This window comes from Eschrichtius robustus, chromosome 19, assembly GCF_028021215.1.
Source record: "Eschrichtius robustus isolate mEscRob2 chromosome 19, mEscRob2.pri, whole genome shotgun sequence".
Classification (NCBI taxonomy): domain Eukaryota; kingdom Metazoa; phylum Chordata; class Mammalia; order Artiodactyla; family Eschrichtiidae; genus Eschrichtius; species Eschrichtius robustus.
Window position 1 is genome coordinate 2,106,752 of NC_090842.1, and position 21,671 is coordinate 2,128,422.

A 21,671-nucleotide genomic window follows, 5' to 3' on the forward strand; every position below is an offset into this window, starting at 1 on the left:
GTCACCTTAAGGTTAAATGAGAAATGGCACAACCTGCTTCATATTTTACTTTTTACAGATTTAACTTAAAATTCTCAGTCAGGCAGAAAATAGGATCTCTCCCTAATCTCAAGAAAAACTGAGATACCGGATAAATTTTTTCGCTAATGCGCCACTGAGTTGACCCCAACACCAAGACTGCAGGCTTCTCACTCAATGCTCTATCCAGCTACCCTTTTCTGATAGAATCCAATCGCTAATAATGATTTCTTTCTGACTTTAAAATAAAGTCTTGTCAGCCGGCCACCTCATTCCAAAATCAAAGCCACTCTCTGAATATTACATTTTCTGAGGTGCTGGTCATCAAACTCGTCTCAAACGTAACACGCTAAGTTACAGGGAAAGCTGTTCCCCCCGGCCAGTGTGGCTGAAATCAAGGCCTCCCACCAGCACCTTCCAAGGGGTCTTCAGGGCTTCTCCTCGGATGAGCAACTCGGCCCAAGTTCAAGGGCGGCACAACATGGTCCCAAGCCCGGTGCCTTTACACCTGTATGTGCCAGGTGATTCGTCTCAAAACTCTAAACTCTTTACGCTGAACAGACCTGCGACTCTAACGAGAACCTGTCAGGGGTCCCAGGCGAGACCAGTAAGCTGGTTTCCAGAGGTAAGTTGTCACCCAAAGCTCTACCTCGCAGAAACCAGCCACGGGCCAACGATGCCAGAAGCATCCTGCTTACCAGAGGGCTCTGCATCGTACACTGTGTCTCCACACCTCAAACACCTCCATAAAATGTGTGGGAATGAGTTCTCATTAAGGTAAAAAAGGAAAAATCCGTGGCTACAAGTGCAAAACACAGGTTCTCAGAACCTTCATCGAAGCCTACCTACTCCCACTGGACGCTGGTAATTAAGAAAGGACTGGGAGGACGGGGGGGACTCCGGCAACCGCTAGTCTAATCCCTTTAACTTGCTGAAATCCAGTCCAGAGAGGTTAAGCGACTTGACCAGGGTCACACAGCTGGCTTCCTGTAACTACAGGAAGAAGACTCCAAGCCCTTGGCAGAGCAAAGCACCTCAAGGCTGTAAGCAAAGGGCAGCGGAGCAGATGAGGGAAAGGAGACACAGCCCGTGGCGGTGACAGGGGCACACACCTGGGTTCCGGCGCTCACTTTTCTACGGGCCGCGGGGCTGCTAGTTTACTTTCTTCTTGGTCCTTTTTTACTTTGTTTTTTATCGCTCTGCATGCATTACTTTTAAAATTAGACAAAAGAACTCAATGTTCATTTTAAAGCCATCACGATCACCTGGAATGACAGGCCCGATGAAATTTACAATCGTATGTGTGTGCAGATGGGCAAAGAGACTGCAGCCGTGTGGTGAGTGCGTGCAAAGTCACAAGAACCTAAGCATTTTGATTTTAAATGGAAATCAGAAAAAAAACGGAAGGACATACATGCCAACAATTTAGAAGCAGTTTTATCACTAGGATTATGGGAAACTTTTATTTCTTCTACTTGCTTGACTATACGTTTAAGTTTTACAAAGTTCACATTTTAGAAATGAGGAAAAAAATCATCTCAATCTTAAACCCACTCAGGACAAACGTGTGGGACGCAGCACAGTGCTCGCCGGTGCTGGGGGAGTCCTCTGGGGCCAGAGATGGCAGGCCTCCTGTCTACGAAGGCCTCAGGGAGCCCCGCGCACAGTAGGTGTTCATTACACAGCCACAGCTATACTTCCCAGTTAGTTAAGGAACCCACACGGAACACCACCAGGGTCAGAAGTGACTTCTCTAATCCTTCTTTGGACTGTAATCTACAGAGAGAGAATTTAATTGGGAAGTAAACTGTCAGAATTTCAATAGTTCTAAAAATGCTTAAAATTTATATAACTGGAACATTTTTCTTTTACAGCATTGCAGTGTGAGTGTTTTCTAAAGAAACTGTCATCCACCCACCAAAATATGAACAGTTGTTTTTAAAACTGTGATGTACAGTGACAGTGTTGCTTTTTTTTTTAGTTCACTGGTTTCTGAGGTGCGGTGCTAAATGAGGTCAAGCCTTCACATTCTCGCTCTAAACAAACTGGTTCACTTTTACAGAGAAAACTGGGGTTAAACAGCTACATTCAGATGCCCTGACTTGGCTCAAGGATCTGGCAGGTCTTGATCCTGCCAGTTACCAGGTGATAGTGCTTCTTATAAACAAATCAGAGGCAAAATGACAAAAACTGACTAAAGAATAGCATTCGTGAAAGGGTGCCCCAATCTCTTTGTGACTGCTTGTTCAATCCCAAAATCATGTGCTACCCACCCTTCCATACATAACTAATTTCCCAGTGAAGCTTTTTCAACTAACACAGCAAAGAGATCATACAAGATAGACATCGTCACACTTTCTTATGAGATTTCTAAAAATTCTCTTTTCTGTGGGGAAAAAAGTTAGCATTTCAACTCTACTATTCCAGAAAGAATAACCAGACAACCAAAACACTATGTGATTTAATTGTGTACGCTTGTTATTTCAAACTTAACAGAAATATAAAACACATTAAACTTTATATAAAAAAAAAGGAGGACCCTTACTAAGAAATCCTTTTATAAAATAAAGTGCTAACAAAGTATTTCATAGGTGAAGTAGCTCAAGATGAAGTTCTTGAAATTTAGGGTTTCCCTTATAAAGTGTCTAATATCTAGTTAAAGTTCCAAAGTAGATGGGTGCCTTTAAAGTCACTAAGGAAAATTACCAGCCCTGGCAAAAGGGCAGGAAAGTCACCTCACAGAATAATCGGATAAAGCCTGTCTTACCAAAACTCTGAACATACACAGCGGTTCTGCTTCTGGGAACTTACCCTACAAAACCATCTGCTGCAATACGCAGCAAGGACCTTTGTAGCAGGATGTACTTAAAAGAAAAACAGTGCAAACGATGTGAACAGCGTCCCCGGGGAAGAGGTGGATGAAGGAGGGAGCACCTCGCAGGTGTCCACGCGCAGGGCAGACTGTGCACAGCAGCGGAAGAGGCCCAGACGTGACCACAGGGGGCTTTAACGGGGAGTCAGGGGAGCGGGGGGCGGGGCAGGAAGAGAGGCCGGGGCTGGACAGCCACGTGCGGTGCAGAGGTGGGCCGAGGGGAGGCGGAGGGACCACCGGGATGGGCACGGGGCTGACAGAGCTCACGCGCTCTGGTCCGGGTTTTTCATACAGGGCACGCACCGCTTTTTCTCTTGCTTTACTGAAGGGAGAGGAAACTTGTGGAAGCGCTTTGGGCTTTTACAGACTCGGGGGAGCGCCGGCTCCCTACTGCCCGCGCTCTGTACCTGGGTGGTCGGGACTCAGCTCCTCCACGGCGATCTGCACCACATCCGCCAGGTCCTGTTCTGACATCATCCAGGACGAGAGGAGAGTGGCCGGTCAATGGGCAGGAATCAGACTCACGAAGCACGGGGTTTCTGTCACCTAAAAACAAAAGCCAGGACAGCGGAGAGGGAGATGAACGATCGTGACCTTGAAATGCTGGAAACTGCTAGCCATGATCTGTATCCAAGAGGACACCAGAAGCCTGTGGGTTTTTTAAATATAGGGTTCTTCTTGCCCCAAACCACCAAAAGGTTAGTGCCCTTTGAGAACTGAGAAATGGCCCCCAAACATTTCTCACTGCCTCTGTCCTTCAGCACAAGACTAGTCCCCACCTCGTCAGTCCACTCCCACACCCCGTCCTAAGTCACCTTCCTAAGACAGCTAGGACACATCACCCCAAGCCAGATGTCCCGGGTCCCCTTCTTGCCCACAGAACACGTCCTGTCCCTCGCCTGCCCCTGCCAGCTCTCAGATCCACTAGACACACCACACCCCGGAAACCATCGAAAACATACCTCCCGAATTTTACCCAAACGGACCCTTCCGCCAAGGCTGTCCCCCCGCCCCATTTCCACTCCTTGCAGCGCCCTCCCCTCAGGCAGGCAGAGAGCGGCGGCTCCTGGGAGGACTGAGCCCAGCACCAGCCCCCTGCCCCAGCCCGGAGCCTGTCCGCCACCACCCTGCCGCCGCCAAGATGGCACCACATCTGCAACGCAGTGCGTTCCTTTCTTCCTGATCCTCAAACACTCTGATTAGACCTAGACACACCGTCTCCAAAACAGAAATGAGGCCACGTCTCTCCAAATACGACCTATCAACACAGTGGTCTAAATGCAGTACTTGCAAACAGGGTGCCTGGAGATCAGGAATCAATGCCACCATAATACTTTTATCATTCTACACTTTATATTTTAATTACCTATAAACAAATATTTATGAAAGAAGTAATCTATCTTCCCCAACTGGACTGCACGTTCCCTGAGGGCAGACAGTGGGCACCCAACTCTACAGCACAGCGCCTGCCTCGTATGTGCCCACCATCCTGAGGCACACCCCACCCCCACTGTGCCCACGCAGGGCAGCTGAATTAAGAGGTTCAGATCACCTAGTCTCAACCAGGAGTCTACTGACAGCTCCTTTAAATGGCTAAGTTCCAAAGGCATAAAATTAAATTTGCAGGTTCCACACATGTTCTTAAATCCTATAAATCCAGATTTAAATTCTACAGCTTAAACGGTAGCAGCTCCAGAATTTCTTAGGGACAACCATTTGCAGGAGAAGAAGCCAAGCTCCTGCCTTAAATTTCCCTTCACAGAACGAATGCAACACTTTCATGTAGGTGCAATCCATCAAATGGCCAAGGTGTGTTACCGCCATTTAGACACCTCACGTGAGACTGAGGAAAGCACGAAAGCACCAAATGTCCCTTCCAGAGCAGACGCCGATGACAAACAACTGGGGGGTTGGGGGCGGGGGGCAAGGGACCGCAGAGGTACTGCCGCCGAACCCTTTAGAAGTCCAACTAGGGAGGGATGGCAGGGACAGAGATTTTTAATCTCTCAAATGAGGACAGCGAACCCAGGTCAAGGTCGGTAACAAGCTGAGAGATCGGGTGTTTCCTAAAGAACCCCAAAGCATGAGCAAGTGGACAAACCACTGACAGCACGAGGTCCTCAAGGGAGCAGCAAGGAGGAAGCAGGGGTCCGAGAGAAGGAAAAAACGGGTCTGCTTGGGAACAGTGGCTGAACCCAGGAGGTGAGCACCACTGGGGGCAGACAAACACCAGGGCAACATTCTGGACCACAGACTCACAAAGACTACTCATCCAAAGCTCCCTCCTGCGCTAAATACACTGGCAAGAAATGACTAGAATAGAATACGAAGCGTACAGGACAGGGAGAATGAGAGTCTAATTACAGGGGGGAGAGGAAAACAGCCAGGAGAGCGCAAGAAAACAGCTACCACATTTTTTACAACTTTCTAAAAACAACAGAAAATAGAGCTCTAGGACACGGAAATTAGAAAAACTATTCTAAATCTAGCCTTCCTTCCATATATCCAGGAAAATCAATTCCATAGAAAATTAACAACAGAAAATATTGAGGTCAAATCTCATGCCAAGGTGATACCTATTAAAAGCGAATAGGAGCAAAGTAGCATCACTACAGACAGTGAAAGCATGCTAGAAAGACATGTCCCTAAGAGATGAAAACTCTCTCCTAATATTTCAAAACAAACTAATATTCATGAAGGAAATTATATAAGGTATCACTAACCATAAACCAGCATTAGAAAAACTCAGAAATGAGGGGGGGAAACTCAGAAAAGATTACAAATAAAAGGAAAATAATTTTGGAAATGAAGGCTAAACTAGAAGGAATCCAAGAGCAAGTAAATACAATAAATTACACCGTAAGAAAAACAAAATGGGGCTTCCCTGGTGGCACAGTGGTTAGGAATCCGCCTGCCAATTCAGGGGACGCGGGTTCGAGCTCTGGTCCGGGAAGATCCCACATGCCGCGGAGCAACTAAGCCCATGCACCATAACTACTGAGCTTGCGCTCTAGAGCCTGTGAGCCACAACTACTGAGCCTGCGAGCCACAACTACGGAAGCCCACATGCCTGGAGCCCGTGCTCCGCAACAAGAGAAGCCACCGCAATGAGAAGCCCGCACACCGCAACAAAGAGCAGCCCCCGCTCACCGCAACTAGAGAAAGCCCGCGTGCAGCAACGAAGACCCAATGCAGCCAAAAATAAATAAAATAAAATAAATAAATTTATTTTTTAAAAAATGAAATGAAAGAAAAAAGTTGAAGAAAAAGTAGCAAAGAGGATACAACATATGTTTAATAGGGGATTCTACAAAGAAAACCAAAGGAAAGCAATGAAATGGAATACTACAAGCAAATCCGAAAAAACTATTCAGAAATGAGGAGAAAACATTTGAAACTACGTACGAAAAAGACACACCATAAACTTGGGGCAGGGCAGGCAGAACAACCAATACCAAGACACATTCTAGTAAAATTATTTGAAGAAAAAAAGAAAAATTATTTTAGACATCTAGACAAAAATACTGGACACCTTAAAATGGTGGGGGGCGGGGCAGATTATCAAACTACAGCAGAAGGACGGAGACTCACACACACAAGACACTGGAGGAAAGTAACGGGAGCCTTTACATCCAGACAAAGTGAGCTTCAGGTACACAGGTAGCCACTTGTGCCAACATACAGCACTCAGACAACAGCGCTCCCACAAACCCTTCCTGAAGAAACTGCTGGAAAACAAGATTCAGAAAACCAAGACCACTTGGAGACGCAACATGTGAACTGGTCAGTGGTGAGCAGTCTACGTTTACGGGGAGGACTGAGACTAAAGGAGAAAGCACAGTATGCAACGGCTCTGTGCTCTGACAACGGAGATACAATTTACCCGCTTAAAAATGGGGAGAAAAATTGGGAGAACACACACACAACAAATTTTAACAATTTTAACAATCACACTGAGTGGTGGTGTTGGAATTCCCTCTGAGAACTTTCCATGCGCAAATGAGGATCTACAGGATATTCCAATTCTGTCACTCCCGATGTCCTGACAAGCAGATCCAGAGGTCGGGCAGAAGAGGTCTCGGGGCTGCAGATTTGACTCGGGGCACGTATTGGAATTGGAGGTATGAACTCAGGCGTGTGTGCAGAATCCAGTAGCTGAATCCAGCAGCAGTGTGCCTCCCTACAGCCTACACTGTGAAATACCGCCTCTCACCAAGAGATGAGGGCTTCTTGGAGAAATGGCTAATTCCACGTCTGAGGCAAGGAATATGCAAGATAACATCTTGTCATCCCAGATGTAGGGAAGCGATCAAAGACATCAGGGCTGTATCAAAAGGACTCAGAAACCAACTCAAAGATGCTCCTCCTGGCCGAAGGTGGGAAAAAATGACCCTCAACAAGGATAACGTCAATGGGCTGAAAGAGAAATATTTTTAAATTCATTAAACGGGGCGGGGGGGGGGGGGGTGGCGTCAAAAAGGCCCCTATACATTAAAGGAGACTTCAATGACAACAACAAACAGGCAAAACTATGATTTCCTCTATTTGTATTATATTTAATAAAAAGGTTTTTCTTAAGGCAAAATTCAAACAAAGTGGAAAATACTTGTTACACATGCACCAAAGAGCTAATTTCCTTTCACAGCAACAGAAAAAAGACCAATAAACCTAATCAAAAGGAGCATAAGAATGAGAGTAAATTCTCAGGGAAAAGAAGTCACAAAGCTTTTAAACATGAGAAGACACAACCTCTCGCGTTTTTTTTAAAATGCAAATTTCAACCAGCCGCTCAGTGTGACAGGCGTGCTGGAGGCCTGTCAGGACGTGGGCGCTCTTTTGCACGTTTGATGGGAGCTTAGCTCTGAAGACCAATAGGCAACAGGCATCAAAGTGCTGCTGCCCGGCCCTGACCTTCCCACCAAGGAATCCGCCCAGCACAGGGAGTCACATGTGTGTGCAAATATCTACCCACCAGAGAAACAAAACAATCAAGGCGTTGCTTTTAGCAGCAAAAGAATGGATGATGCAACCTGAATGCTGTTTTAAAAAAACAAGTCTGGCACGGCTGAACAATGAGAGACTAGGCAACGGTCTAGAACAGGGGTCACCAACCCCCGGGCCACGGACCGGTACCGGTCTGTGGCCTGTCAGGAACCGGGCCGCACAGCAGGAGGTGAGCGGCGGGCGAGCGAGTGAAGCTTCATCTGCCGCCCCCCATCGCTCCCCATCACTCACATCACCGCCTGAGCCATTCCCCCCACCATCTGTGGAAAAACTTGTCTTCCATGAAACCGGTCCCTGGTGCCAAAAAGGTTGGGGACTGCTGGTCTAGAAGAACCAGTCAGAGCTCTCTAAGGAACGACTCCCGAGATGCAGTATTACACGAACATAAATGGGGCAGAATGTGTACAGCACACTTTATTTTAAAAAAATATGCTGGGCATGCACAGACTATCCCTGGGGCACAAAGATGAAAGGAAATTATATTTGCCTTGTTTTAATCATGTACATTTATCAGCTTTTCAAAAGTAAAAATACTTTTTAAAAATGGTCAGACAACTAAATATTGAGGCGTCCACCGTGAGGAAATCCTCACCTCCGACCTCCCTCACATGCAGTACGACTCTCAGCCCTGGCACCCGTTCAGCCTCACCCGCAGCCCCAGGACTCAGAGGCAGGCGGGACCTACAGCTGGGAGGGCCCACCAGGCCTACCGGGGTTTATTCTAAACCTGGGTCCTCTGAAGGTGACCTCTGAGCAGATTAACTGTGGTTGGTACAAAGACCAAAGTCACTCATGCCATAACTCGGTCTTTTTTCCCAACCAAGAACCAAAGCAAGGATTATTAAAGGGGCACAGTGAACTCCTTCATGAAGGCAGTGGTCCTCAGTTAGATAATACCACCCTACCCACCTTTGAATTGATGGATTTAAAACGTTTTAGGGTCACACACTGCTTTCAGGATCTACTTTTTAAAAAATTACAGCTCCTTTTCCAGGAAAAAAGCACAGACACAGCTCTGCCAAGTTTCAGAGCCTCATAATTACCAGAGACTGCTGGCTGCCTACCCCAGTACCTGCTCTCCCTGATGCTCAGTGTTACAAGAATCCGAATTCACAGGGCACGGGGCCACCAGAGAGCAGAGCCTCTCCTGCAGCACGCTGTGGCCACGTGACCCACTCCGGCCAATGGGGTGTGAGCGCAGACGCAGTGCGGGGCAGCTCCTGGACCCTTCCTCCTTCACCCTTCCTCCTTCTTGCCCTCCTGCTGCTGGCCTCCCGGACTGCCTGCCTCGGACTTCCTTATACCAAAGGAAAATCACCAACCACCTGCTCTAAAAACAACACATTTTGGAATCTGCAGCATGCAGCCAGGCTTAACCTCCGTGACTCACCTTGAAGCCCATTCATGATGGCCCTGGGGCCACACGTCCCAGGTTAAATACCTGTCTCTCACAAATGGCTGGTGGAAAGTTCTCAGGTGCCCAACTCAAGCTTTTCCTGATTTCTAGAAGCTCCGTGAGTGACTTAAGAAAATACTCCGAGCTCACCATAAAATGCTGAATCCTACCCTCTTCCAAATGAGGACACCACACAATTATCCAAGCTGTTTACTCAAAATGATTCTACTGCCAGGATAAAGAGTCATTTAAAATTCTGCTAACAGTGAACGTTTGAACAGAAAAAATTAGGGCAACAAGCCCAAGAAAACTGGAACAGAACGATGCATGCGGCTGCCAGTTTGGCAAATGAAATCTGCCATTTCTCAGAAGTCCTGGAGATAGTCCAGTCTTAATATCACAAAGCAGCGGGACTGCAATTACTGTTCAATAACGTCTCTGAACAGCAACGACTACAAGCTTGTGAAGAGAGCATCTTCCAGGGTGCGGGTGGAAAAGAGCCCACCAACCAAAATCAACAACCCAAGTGCTCAGTCTCAGGGGACTGGTAAAGTAAATGACATGAGACACCACAGTCATTCACGTGAATGGAAAGGTCTCCAGAACACAATACTAACAGAAAGGAGTGTAAGAGGAAAACTGCATGTATGTGTAGTCACGTGTCCGTGTGCAGTCACGTGTCCGTGTATGCAAATGCACACGAGATGCTCTGGAATGATACACACTGAACCAAGGTGACACAGGAGGGAAAAGGTACAGATAAAACAAGCTGACCTTCATCCTTTATCCTTCTGGACTGTTGAGCTTTCTTTTTTTTTTTTTTATTTTCGGCTGCGTTGCGTCTTCGTTGCTGTGCGCGGGCTTCCTCTAGTTGTGGCAAGCAGGGGCTACTCTTCGTTGTGGTGTGTGGGCTTCTCACTGCGATGGCTTCTCTTGTTGCGGAGCACGGGCTCTAGGTGCGCGGGCTTCAGTAGATGTGGCACACAGGCTCAGTAGTTGTGGCTCGCGGGCTCTAGAGCGCAGGCTCAGTAGTTGTGGTGCATGGGCTTGGTTGCCCCGCGGCATGTGGGATCTTCCCGGACCAGGGCTCGAACCTGTGCCCCCTGTATTGGCAGGCAGATTCTTAACCATTGCACCACCAGGGAAGCCCCCGGACTGTTGAGCTTTCTATAAGTACATATTACTTACTGTGCTTATTATTATAGAGATTGTTTTTCTAAAACAGAGCAATAAGTACACAGATGAGGCCAAGCACATCAAATCTGGATAAAAATTAGGGAGCCTTCTTCAACCCTGCCTTAAATCCACCTCCCAGACTACGGCGTGTGGGCATCCACAGCCGTGACCACTCGCGCAGGTGCGCCCTGCCGAGCCCTGCCCTGCGATGCCCCTTCTGCTGGACCACGGGTCAGACTATCCCCTCGCCCTGCGGCTCAGCGCTGGACCTCTTCTCGTCCACACTGAAATACCATCTATCTGCCGAGGCTCACAATCCACTTCACCTCCGACCTCTCCCAGGAACTCCAGATCTACGTGACAACCGGCCTCCAGGCCACCTCCCCTGAGTGTCTAGTCTCAACGTGAAGGAACCCAAACTGGACCCGTCCCTCTCCACAACCAGCCGACACCTCCAGACTTCCCAGCCCAGGTGCTCAGGCCAGAACCTTTGGGCCTTGGTTCTCCTCTCTCATCCGACCTGTAGGCAGAATCTCCCGCTGTCCTCACTCTGGCCTTGTCATCGCACATCTGGACCCACGCACTGGCCCCCACCTGGGTCTCCCTGCTCTGCCTTTGCCCCAGAATTACTGCCAATGTTTAAAAACGGGATCATGTTAAAGCCCATCTCAGCATCACTGTCTGCTCAAAGCCCACTGAAGGTTCCCCAGTCATTCAAGGTGCGTGCCTGGCGCCCAGCACCAGCCAGCCTCTCTCCGCACCCCTCAGGCTCCCCTTGCGACTCCTCAGTCTGCCATCTAAGGAGGCCGCCCCAGCTGGGCAGGCACATGCCAGCTCAGCCCTCACCCTCCGAAGTCCACCTGCCCCTCGGCCAGCCACTCTTCACCCGTCACACCCACCACCAGCACCCACGTCCCTGCTGCCCTTTCCTGCTTTATCACAAAGCCCTTATTATCTAACCTACGACACAGGCTAAATACCCATCTTGTTTAGCATCTGTCTCCCCTGCTGGAAGACGAGCTCCACTGAGCCGGAACGCTCACCATCTTGCTCACTGCCCGGCTTGGGGCCTGGCACACCATGCACGTCCATGCCGCGGGTCTAGTGGGAGAGCCCAAGGGAGAGTCACCCCCCAGCGCAGAACTATGAAGGGCCGCACATCTGCTGACAAACCGTGCAGGAAGGGCGGCAGAGTTCTCTAGGTCTGTGTTTTGATTTCAATAAGGACTGTACCATAATTAAGTCACATATCTGTTTAGCTTACAACTGTGAACTTCATGCAAATGACATGTTAGGTTTAACAGTGAAAATACAAGCTGCTCAGGGGTTGTCAGCAACAGACACGAGCAGCTGTTCATCAGCAGAAACACAGAACTATGTAAATATGTTATTTTTCTGTATTAAAAAGAAGTGTTGAAATAAAAAAAAAAACACAGAACTGCACATTTAGTTTTAATTTTGCTAATTTTTAAATATTTCGGACACCCATAAAATAAAGCCAAAACGCCACTGCAACAGGAAAAAAAGAAAAGCTACTGTAATCGAGCACACGACTGAACTTCAGCAGACATCACCAGGCAAAGCCCCCTGTGCCCACCCTGGGATTTTCTCAGTCACCACCAGAACGACATCACACAGGTCACCTCATTAGGGATGTCACAACATATGGGGTTTTTAGGGCAGACACTCTGCACAGAGCTGTTTCTCCCATCGGCCCTTGAACAAGCGCCCCACTGAACCTGTCTGCAGGAGGCTGTCCCTGGGAGGCGCACACTACAGCCACTGTGTGACCTCCGACTCTGCTCTACCAGAACTACTTCCCAGCCGTCAGATCCCTGCAGGCGACCCGTGTGAAGAGACGCGGCCCAGGTGCCGTGACATCATGGGTGGAAGCGGGGGCGCGCCTAGCTCACCGTGGAGGGGCCTCGGGAGTAGGCCATGCCAGGCTGACCTCCCTTTACAGATGCCAAATACACGGACTGAAGACAGTCCTCGGAGGGGCAGGAGCGGCCCCGATGAGTACAAGAGACAGAAGACCCTGAAGACAAGTCTCGGAGAGCAATCACTCAGGAGACAGTGGGAACCGCCAGCACCCAGGCCCAACGGCAGCCCCGCCCCCCAGGCCCCGGTGCCCCAGCCACCGCCCCGCCTCTGGCACCGGCTTCACGTCCACCTGAGCAGCAAGGCCAAGTCCACACACCGTGAAGACCAGAGCGGTAAGTAACCTCCACCCCCAGCAGGAAGTGGCCCAGTGGTGCCCAGTTAAAAAGCTCAACTTCCAGAAACAGGGCACCTCCAAGAAAATAAAGATCATTCCATTCAGTCAGATCCATCTGGATATAGATGCAGTAATAAAATTAATTAAACGCCAGTATGAAGTAAGCAAAGAAATCAACTTTTATTAAACTGAGGCATGGGAACAAGACTCAGCTTACTGATTTTCCCCAAGTCAGTGTGGGGTGGCAGGGGGATACTCAAAGGACAAATAGGGAAGAAAGAGAAAACGTGACTATAAATGACCAGCCAGGTACTAGATCATCGGGAAGCAGTGATTCTTAGGAAAATCCAGGCCACACTGTTTCTTCTTCAAAACAGCCCCCCTAAAAATGTTTAAGTTTGAAATTAGGAGAAGAAGGTCAAACTAGCCTCAGATGGCAGGTCCTTCCCCTCTATAGTTAACACGTTTGATTAAACTGGCCACTTTTATTCACCTTTTCCAAAATATATAAACCTCCTCAAATACAAACCACCAATGCAGGAAAGAGAACTGGCTGACTTTAAACTGATCCCACAGCACCGCTGTCTTACTTCAAGACACACTGGTCTCAGGACCCCCTTCCCCATCTGAAAGTTAGTGAGCTTGTACTCGTGGACGTGTATCTATCAATGTCACCATCTCTGATATTAGAACAGAAAATGTGTGAATACTTTATTCATTTAAAAATCACAAAAACCCATACATTACAATATTAACATACAAAACTTTTTTTTACTAAAAATAACTACTAGAGGGGCTTCCCTGGTGGTGCAGTGGTTAAGAATCTGCCTGCCAGTGGAGGGGACACGGGTTCGATCCCTGGCCCGGGAAGATCCCACATGCCGTGGATTAACTAAGCCCGTGCGCCACAACTACTGAGCCTGTGCTCTAGAGCCCATGAGCCACAACTACTGAAGCCCGCGCGCCTGGAGCTCACAAGCCACAACTATGGAGCCTCTGCTCTACAGCCCGCGAGCCACAGCTACTGAGCCCGCGTGCCGCAACTACTGAAGCCCGTGCCACGTGCTCCACAACAAGAGAAGCCACGACAATGAGAAGCCCGCACACCGCAAGGAAGAGTAGCCCCAGCTTGCCACAACTAGAGAAAGCCCGCGTGCAGCAACGAAGACCCAACACGGCCAAAAATAAAAACAAATTAATTAATTAGTTAATTAATTTAAAAAAAATAACTACTAGAGTTTCCAAAACAACAGCAGCAAAATCTTAGCAAGAAGAGAGACATAGTTTTGCATTTTTACAAATCTCTTTAATGTCAGACTTACTGGAAAACAACTGGGTTCTCATATCTATTACTGCATGAAAAAGAGGGCAGTGCATCTGAACAGCCCGTTCAGATAACTGTGGATATTCCTCTGTAATGCAACACCAAACCTCAACAAGGGCTTTATTTCTCCCCAAAGGTGAGCTGCAATGTGGAATCTAAAACTGTACTGCTGAACTTTTTGTTACTTTATCACTTTAAAATCTGTCTTTAAATGGCCATTTACCCGGGTCTGATTTGGTCATTTGGAAAATACTGGTTCAGTGAGTTATGCAGACCTTCCGAATGTTGGTCATTACAGATTACCTAAAGCATCACATTCCTTAACATCAGCACTGATCTCATCAGAAAAGTCCTGGGGACTTCCCTGGCGGTACAGTAGTTAAGACTCAGTGCTTCCACTGCGGGGGCACGGGTTCGATCCCTGCTCAGGGAACTAGGATCCCGCATGCCGTGCGGCGCAGCCAAAAGAGTAAATTAATTAATTAATTTTTAAAAAAGAAAAAGAAAAGTCTTGAAGTATTAGGAAGCTGCCAGGTTCACAGTGGCAGATACAAGCTTTCTGAAATTCCAATTCCACTTGGAAGTACAAATTTTACCACTGGCAATAGTGTTAGCTGCTTTCCTTGCAGTGACAGGCTAACTCTGTCCGTTTAGTAAGAAATGCTGGTAACGTGTCAATTATTCCGTTATGGTGGTCCATGAGAAAAAGCGGCCAGTTCAGCTAGCAACCCAAGTAACTGCAGAAGGGCCCGTCTTCCAGGCAACCTCCCAACTCCAAAACGCAGAAGTGCTTTCCACACACTTCCTGTTTTGTTACACAGAGTATTAAAAAGGGGTGTACTCAGGGCTGAGATTTAACAAAATGAATGATTTTTACTGCTGCATCAAGGACATTCTTAGATGAGAATGGCTTTTCTGAATTGCACGGCAGTAAAGAATCCAGCAACAATGGTAGCTCGGGGACTCGGTCCAAATGTCAACAGGCAAAAAGAGGCAAATGACCTCTTGACAATCATGAAAACTATTCTGACCTCAAATACCCACTGGGAATGTCTCCAGGACATCCCTGGGGTCTGTGGACCACGATGGCAACCACCGCCTTCAGGAATTATATCTCTAGAAAGAAAGCATAAGAACCACGTGCACATTAAAACGAATTTCAGATAATGTCTGCTATAAAACAGAAACCATACAAGCAATTAAAAGCAACTTTTACTTGATTTACCAACTGCCAACGATAAATGTAAATACATTGCAGAGGCCTGCATATATCTCGCAATAAAAGTTCTAGTTTCTACATAGATAATGCCCATATTTTAATTCTTCTCTGGTAGCTCCTAAATTGCTTACACTGTGAAGTATTATTCTGATAACATAAAATACTAAATCTGCCAAAGATGCAGGACTATAATAATGTACGGGGACTGTGGGCTTAAACACCTTAACCTTATTTCCTAGTTCTGTGACAAGCCTTAATGAGTGTCTGTGGACTACTTATACAATTAATATCAATGATCTTATTGCATTTATTCATACATTCTTCAAAAAACAACCCCCGGGTCCTGTGCTAGACACACGCTGAAGGGAGCAAAGCTAGCCCTGCCCACAAGACACTTACTAAGGCAGTAAGTCGGAGAAGTGACACTGGGGGTATCCTGGGATCGACTGCCCGCCAGGGCCGAGGGTGGACACCGGTGGGGGGCTGCAGCAGCCGCCTGGCCAGGAGGATCAGGGCACGCTGCCCAGAACCGGCGGAGAGCTGAGCAGTCGGAGGAGGAAGGAAGGGGTCAGAGATGCTGGTCTACTGGCCAGACTCTTGAAAAGTCCACGGCATGAAACAAACTGGCAGAGGCTGCGGAGACCTGCCAATGTAGGGAGGTCCAGGGGCGGGACAGGGGAGAGGCAGCCACAAAGAATCCCAGGGGAAACTTGAGTATGGACCGTATCTTCAGTGACACGGAATCACTGCTCCTGTTTGTAGGTGCAGTTACGTAAAACAATGCCCTTGCTCCCAGGACACGAGTGCTCAAGCACTTAGGGGTGAAATGAGGTGACCTCTGCAACTTACTATCAAATGCAGGAAAAAACAGAAACAACGCAATGTGCCAGAACGTCGCCCCGTTGCGCACCCAGATGCAGGGTGTATACCTGTGTGTCCGTCGGGCCCCTCTAGGAAGTGCCCCCTAGATTCCAGCGAGGAGGCAGCCAGGATCACGGATTCAGTCAACAAGCTCAGGTGAGCTCGGAGAGCCAGCGCCCTGGAGGAGGACACCGTCCCGGGCACGGCCACGTACGACATAATGGTGGAAAAACAGCCTGTACCATCTCTGCTACGTACCTGCACATCTCAGGCGATTGCAAAATAACTGTTTTAGAAAAAACAAAAATAATAAAACCCTCCAATCCACTCTGCCGCCCGCCAGCTGCCATCACGTCCCTCCAGAGCCAAACTCCTAGAGCACATTCTGGAACCCTCACCCACACCCGTCCGCAAACACCATCCCTTCCCACACCCTTCAGGACCCCAAACAAAACACCGGTTTCCAAACTCACCGTCGGACTGGACAAGAGCCCTGTGAACGATTCCCACCGGCCTCCCCGCTCAGCACTTCTCCTCGCTCAGAGCACCCTGGGGTCCTCCTCCTCCCCGGGGTTCACCCCTGGCCCCACCTACGCTGGGCCCTCCAGCGGCACCGGGTCTGAGCCTCACGCCGCGGCACCCGGAGCCCCTTCGGGGAACCAGAGCCCAGAAGCACGTGTCCCGGGGGCGCACGGCAGGCCCTTACAGGGAGTGACACCCACGCCCCCAAATCACCACTGCCGCCCGGACCCCTCACCAGTGCTTTCCCTGGTCCAGTATGTCAAACCACACTATGGCCATTTGACAATAAAATCCGCTCCCACACTTCCAAAGCCGAACTCTGCCCCCATCCCTACTCTTTCCCGAGAGCACCGCTCAAGGAGATCCCACCAACCCCCCCAGAAAGAACCCTGCAACTCCTCTTTTAACTCTCTCTGCTGTCACCCCCAGTATCCGACCATCACCAGGCCCGGGGGCCTGCTCCTTCCCACCCGACTCCTCTCTTCCTCCTCCCCCACTGCGCCTGTGCCGCTGGGCTCTGCTTCCTTGAACCCGTGAACCGGCTTCCCTGTCCCTGCCTCCAGTCCCTGGCATTAGGCGTCATCTCTCTGTAACCCACCCTAAGGTGGAATCCACGGATCTGTCCCTTCGTCCCTCCCAAAGCCACACACGGTGAGGCGGGAAGCCAATTCCCTCCCATCCATCCTGCAGATGAGTTCCAGGCTCATACCTCCCAAAGGGCTGTCGTCACAGCGCCCGGCTTGGCATCACATCTAAACTCTATCCGCATTTCAGGCCTCTCCCAATCCGGCTCCTGCCTACCTAGATACGACCTCATTTTACTCACTCACTCAACAAATGCCTTCTAGACCAAGGGTTGGCCCCGTGGACCATTTCCAACCCTCCACCTGTACAGCCCATGAACCAAATCAAAAGAAGAACAGTACTTCCTGACATGAAATTACATTAAACTCAAACGTCAGTGTTCACAAATAAAGTTTTATTGGAACACAGCCGCAACCAGCTGTCTGCACACTGGCTGGGGCTGCTCGGGGGCTGTCACGGCTTGTCCAGTGACTGACAGCCTCACTGTAACGTAAAAACCTCTGCTCTGTGCGCTAGATCATCACGCCACAGCACGCCACCCTGCTGGGCACATGGGAGCGACCCGTAAATCCTGAGCAAGTGAATAAAGAAACGACCTTGAGGTTCATGTGCTCCGTAAGCACAGATTCTCCTAAACTAGTCACTGGCCTGGCAGCTCCTTTAATCCTTCAGCTACAGGGACAGAAGAGATCTTGGTTCTAATCATCTTCCCGTTAGAAAAAAAAAAAGGTAAAACATGAAACATTTGGAGACTACAGGCAATGCTCTCTCCTACACTTCACTTGTTGCTGTGTTTTTTACAGTTAACATGGAAAACACTCAGACGTGAGGACAAATTACATGACAGGTCAATTTTTTTACCTCTACAGAAGAATGTTATGTCGCAAAGAGCCACAACACATCATGCTGAATTCAGGGTGAAATTTAAAATTTTTAAAGTCATTTTCCCACTGACATGTGCCCATATAAGAAATACTGGCCCTAAAATTATAAGAATTCAAACTCAACATTGCAAACTGTCTAAAACCATCTGATAGAATTTAAAATTGTCCATAAAATATCACTGAATATCAAATAATCTGCCAAACTTACAACACCCTATAGCAACAGAATCTACCACAATTTACTTTCTGAGAAGCGCAGGAGAAAAGTCACCTCCCTGGAGAGAACAAGAGGCTGTCTTAAGCCTGATGACTGCCAAGGGCGGCTGCCAGGCCAGCTGTGTGGAGTTCACACTGGAGGATTCTTCACAGTAGAAACACACATTTATCAAGGGTCCTTGCGTTTCTAACAAGTGTATACTTTACAACCATGCCCAAGCTTTTAACTAGCAAGTTGTACTATTTAAATCACCTCTAAGCTCCTGTCCAGTTCTCAAATTCTAAGATTCTGTGATGTAAGTTTATCACAGACAAAACTCTGACTACATGCAAATTTCTATCCATTAAATCTGCCCCATATAAACTGGTAAGCATAAAAAGATACAGGGCCTGGTGGGTGAAGCTGATGATAATAACAGTAATTATAGGAGCTACCATTCATTGGATCCTAAACACATATTAGCATTATTTCACTGAGTCTTCACAACCTTGGATGTAGGCACATCCCCGTTTTACAGAGATAGGCCCATCCCCTCACCATGAATATTTATTAAGGCAATATGAGACCGGAGAGCAGGTGGGGTGGCGGGGGTGGGGTGGGGGGGTAGGCATGGGGAGCAGGGCCCGGTCACTCGGTAACTCACTTTGTGTCGGGCTAACGAACCCCACTGTCATCCATCACCACATGTTCCCTTTGCCTCCCCTGAGAGCAGGGCTGTGCACCCACCCATCCTTCAGCTCCCTCCAGAACCTGAAATCCGTTTATCACTCACCTGCCCCTCCTGTTTATTCCCATGAACTGCAAAGCTTGGGGAGGAGGGTGGTCAGCCGTCCAGGGTAAGGATGCCAGTGTCCTAATCTTTTTCCACCTTGAAATTTTACAGAAACCAAATAATACTAACAACCATGTGCCAAAATGTTAAGGAAAGCTGTAATCCTAGCCAGGAACATAAAAAAAGACGATGAACACCCAGCTTGAGCAGTCATTAAAACAAGTAACGAGGACAGGTGACAGATGCAGGGACCACTCCAGAGGTTTCTGACGCACAACTGACATCAGGCAAACACAGCCCCTCAGAGGCAGGGCCCATAACCAAGGAGAACAAAGTAATCTGATCTACAACGGAAAATGGACAAAAGTGTAAGGAGCCCGTCAAGGACGAGTCGCAGATGCTGGCTGACCCATGCACGGTGCTGGCATGGCTCGGTGGTGGCAGACACAGCCCACGCCACTGTCACCTCGGGGGCCAAGGAGCCAAGTTCACAGTTTCCATTTTACTCAAGATCATAATTCTCAATGTGTAATGAAAACTTAGTCATGGGGACTTCCCTGGTGGCACAGTGATTAAGAAACCACCTGCCAGTGCAGGGGACACAGGTTCAAGCCCTGGTCCGGGAAGATCCCACATGCCGTGGAGCAACTAAGCCCATGCGCCACAACTACTGAGCCTGCGCTCTAGAGCCTGTGAGCCACAACTACTGAGCCTGCACACCACAACTACTGAGCCCACGTGCCACAACTACTGAAGCTCGCGCTCCTAGAGCCCATGCTCCACAACAAGAGAAGCCACCGCAGTGAGAAGCCCGCGCACCGCAACGAAGAGTAGCCCCCGCTCGCCACAACTAGAGAAAGCCGGCGCGCAGCAACGAAGACCCAACGCAGACAAAAATAAAGAAATTAATTAATTAATTAATTTTTTAAAAAACAAAAAAAGTCATGGAAAACAACACCCTAAAGATTAGAAACTGCACTTAGAACCCCAAAATTACTGGGCCTGATCTAAGACTGATGAAAAGTTCATGCCATTAAAATGTCCATGTAAAAAAAAAAAAAAAAAAAAAATGTCCATGTAAAGCATGTATTTATAAAGATACTTTAACCTTTTCAAAGCCGCATGCATAGTCAAATGCCTTAATCAGACCAGAATGCCTCCCTCTTACTGCTCCAGAAGCCCAGGAAGCCGGTCTGAAACGTGACGAGGACTCTGAACTTCAGGCTGCTAATGGGCGAGGAGGCCCAAGCACCAAGAACGCCGTGTGCCAAGGGTCTCACACATGCTCAGATGTGCGCCCCACACCACCGCGGGAGGGAAGCCGTGCGTGGCTGCCCTGCACGCAGAGCAGACACTGCCAAGTCTGCCCCAAAGCCAAGCAGCCACAACACTGGTTTGAGCTGCACAGGTCCACCGATATGCCGATTTTTTTCAATAGTAAATATTTCGGTACTGCACGAGCTGCAGCTGGTTGAACCGAGGATGCAGAACCACGGATACAGAGGGCTGACTACAAGTTCTATTCAGATCTTCCACTACGTGCAGGGTTGGTGCCCCTACCCCCCACATTGTTTAAGGGTCAACTGTACTTTGGTAAATAAATGGGTCCAGCACTGAACAGCAGAAGCCCTTAGAAAATAACCCTTACCCAGCCCAACAGGACTATGTAGATTGGAGAGTGACCTTAAAGAACTTTTTATAAATTTAGCAAATGACACCATGTAAGGTCATACTCATTTCTGACCCACAGCTCTAGCACATCATAATCCCACCGCATCCACACGTGCAACCAATGATCTGGGCAGACTTTAAAAACAGCCCGGCATTCTGCCTCTTACCTCTACTGCCAATCTTTCCCTTCCCTCTCCCAAACAGAATAGCAGAAGGAAATGATTATGCAAAGTGATTGCTGTCAACAATAAATATGCAGACTTTTGATGTCACTAAACTTGTAATTTGTAAGGAGTATGGTGTCTAATTTGTGATCATGTCGGTAAGGGCAAATGTTCTTAGGGAAAAATACATCCAAAGTTAATAAAGGAGTCCCTTTTTGTTTTGCTAAAAATGGACGTTATCGGGATAATTAATAAAATCTGAACTAGATCTGATGCTTAGATAACACAGCTGCATCAATGATAGATTCCTAATTTTGAACACTGTACTGTGGTTATATAAGAGAAGGTCCTTGTTAATAGGAAACAGCCATTTAAGTGTTTAAGGTTAAAGGGACTTCAAACTGTTCAGGAAAAAATAATAGAAAAATATACACACACACAAACACAGAGAGTTGCAGAGAAGAGAAAGGATAAAGCAAATATAAAATATTAGCATCTGAGACTCTAGGATAAGCCTACACCATAATTCTTTGTACTATTCTTGCAACTTCGAAGCCTGAAAAAACCCAAATCCAATTCCTATGAAGAGATGTTGAGGCTATTCTTCCAAAGAACAGCAGTGAGGACGGACAGACGCATTCTCATCTGAAGGTGCTTCGCTGATGCCAATTATACTTCGTGCACATTTTCCCAAAATACACCCTGCAGATCACCCCAGGCTCCCCAAGTCAGCAGTGAGGAGCACAGCTGCTGGAGGTGGCGCGGCCT

The 21,671-nt window shown here is 48.1% G+C and overlaps 1 protein-coding gene across 8 annotated transcripts in view; it reads right to left on the reverse strand.

Moving 5' to 3' along the window:
- BANP (BTG3 associated nuclear protein) overlaps positions 1–21,671 on the reverse strand; it is a 103,465-nt gene that overhangs the window by 74,243 nt on the left and 7,551 nt on the right. For 7 of the 8 annotated variants that reach the window (XM_068528825.1, XM_068528824.1, XM_068528823.1 and 4 more), the window contains exon 2: positions 3,298–3,436. In XM_068528825.1, coding sequence (XP_068384926.1) covers positions 3,298–3,367 — 70 coding nt within the window. In that variant the 5' untranslated portion in view covers positions 3,368–3,436. Of the gene's footprint in view, positions 1–3,297; positions 3,437–10,064; positions 10,163–21,671 lie in introns of those variants that run through there. The other variant, XM_068528826.1, reaches the window with a different exon arrangement.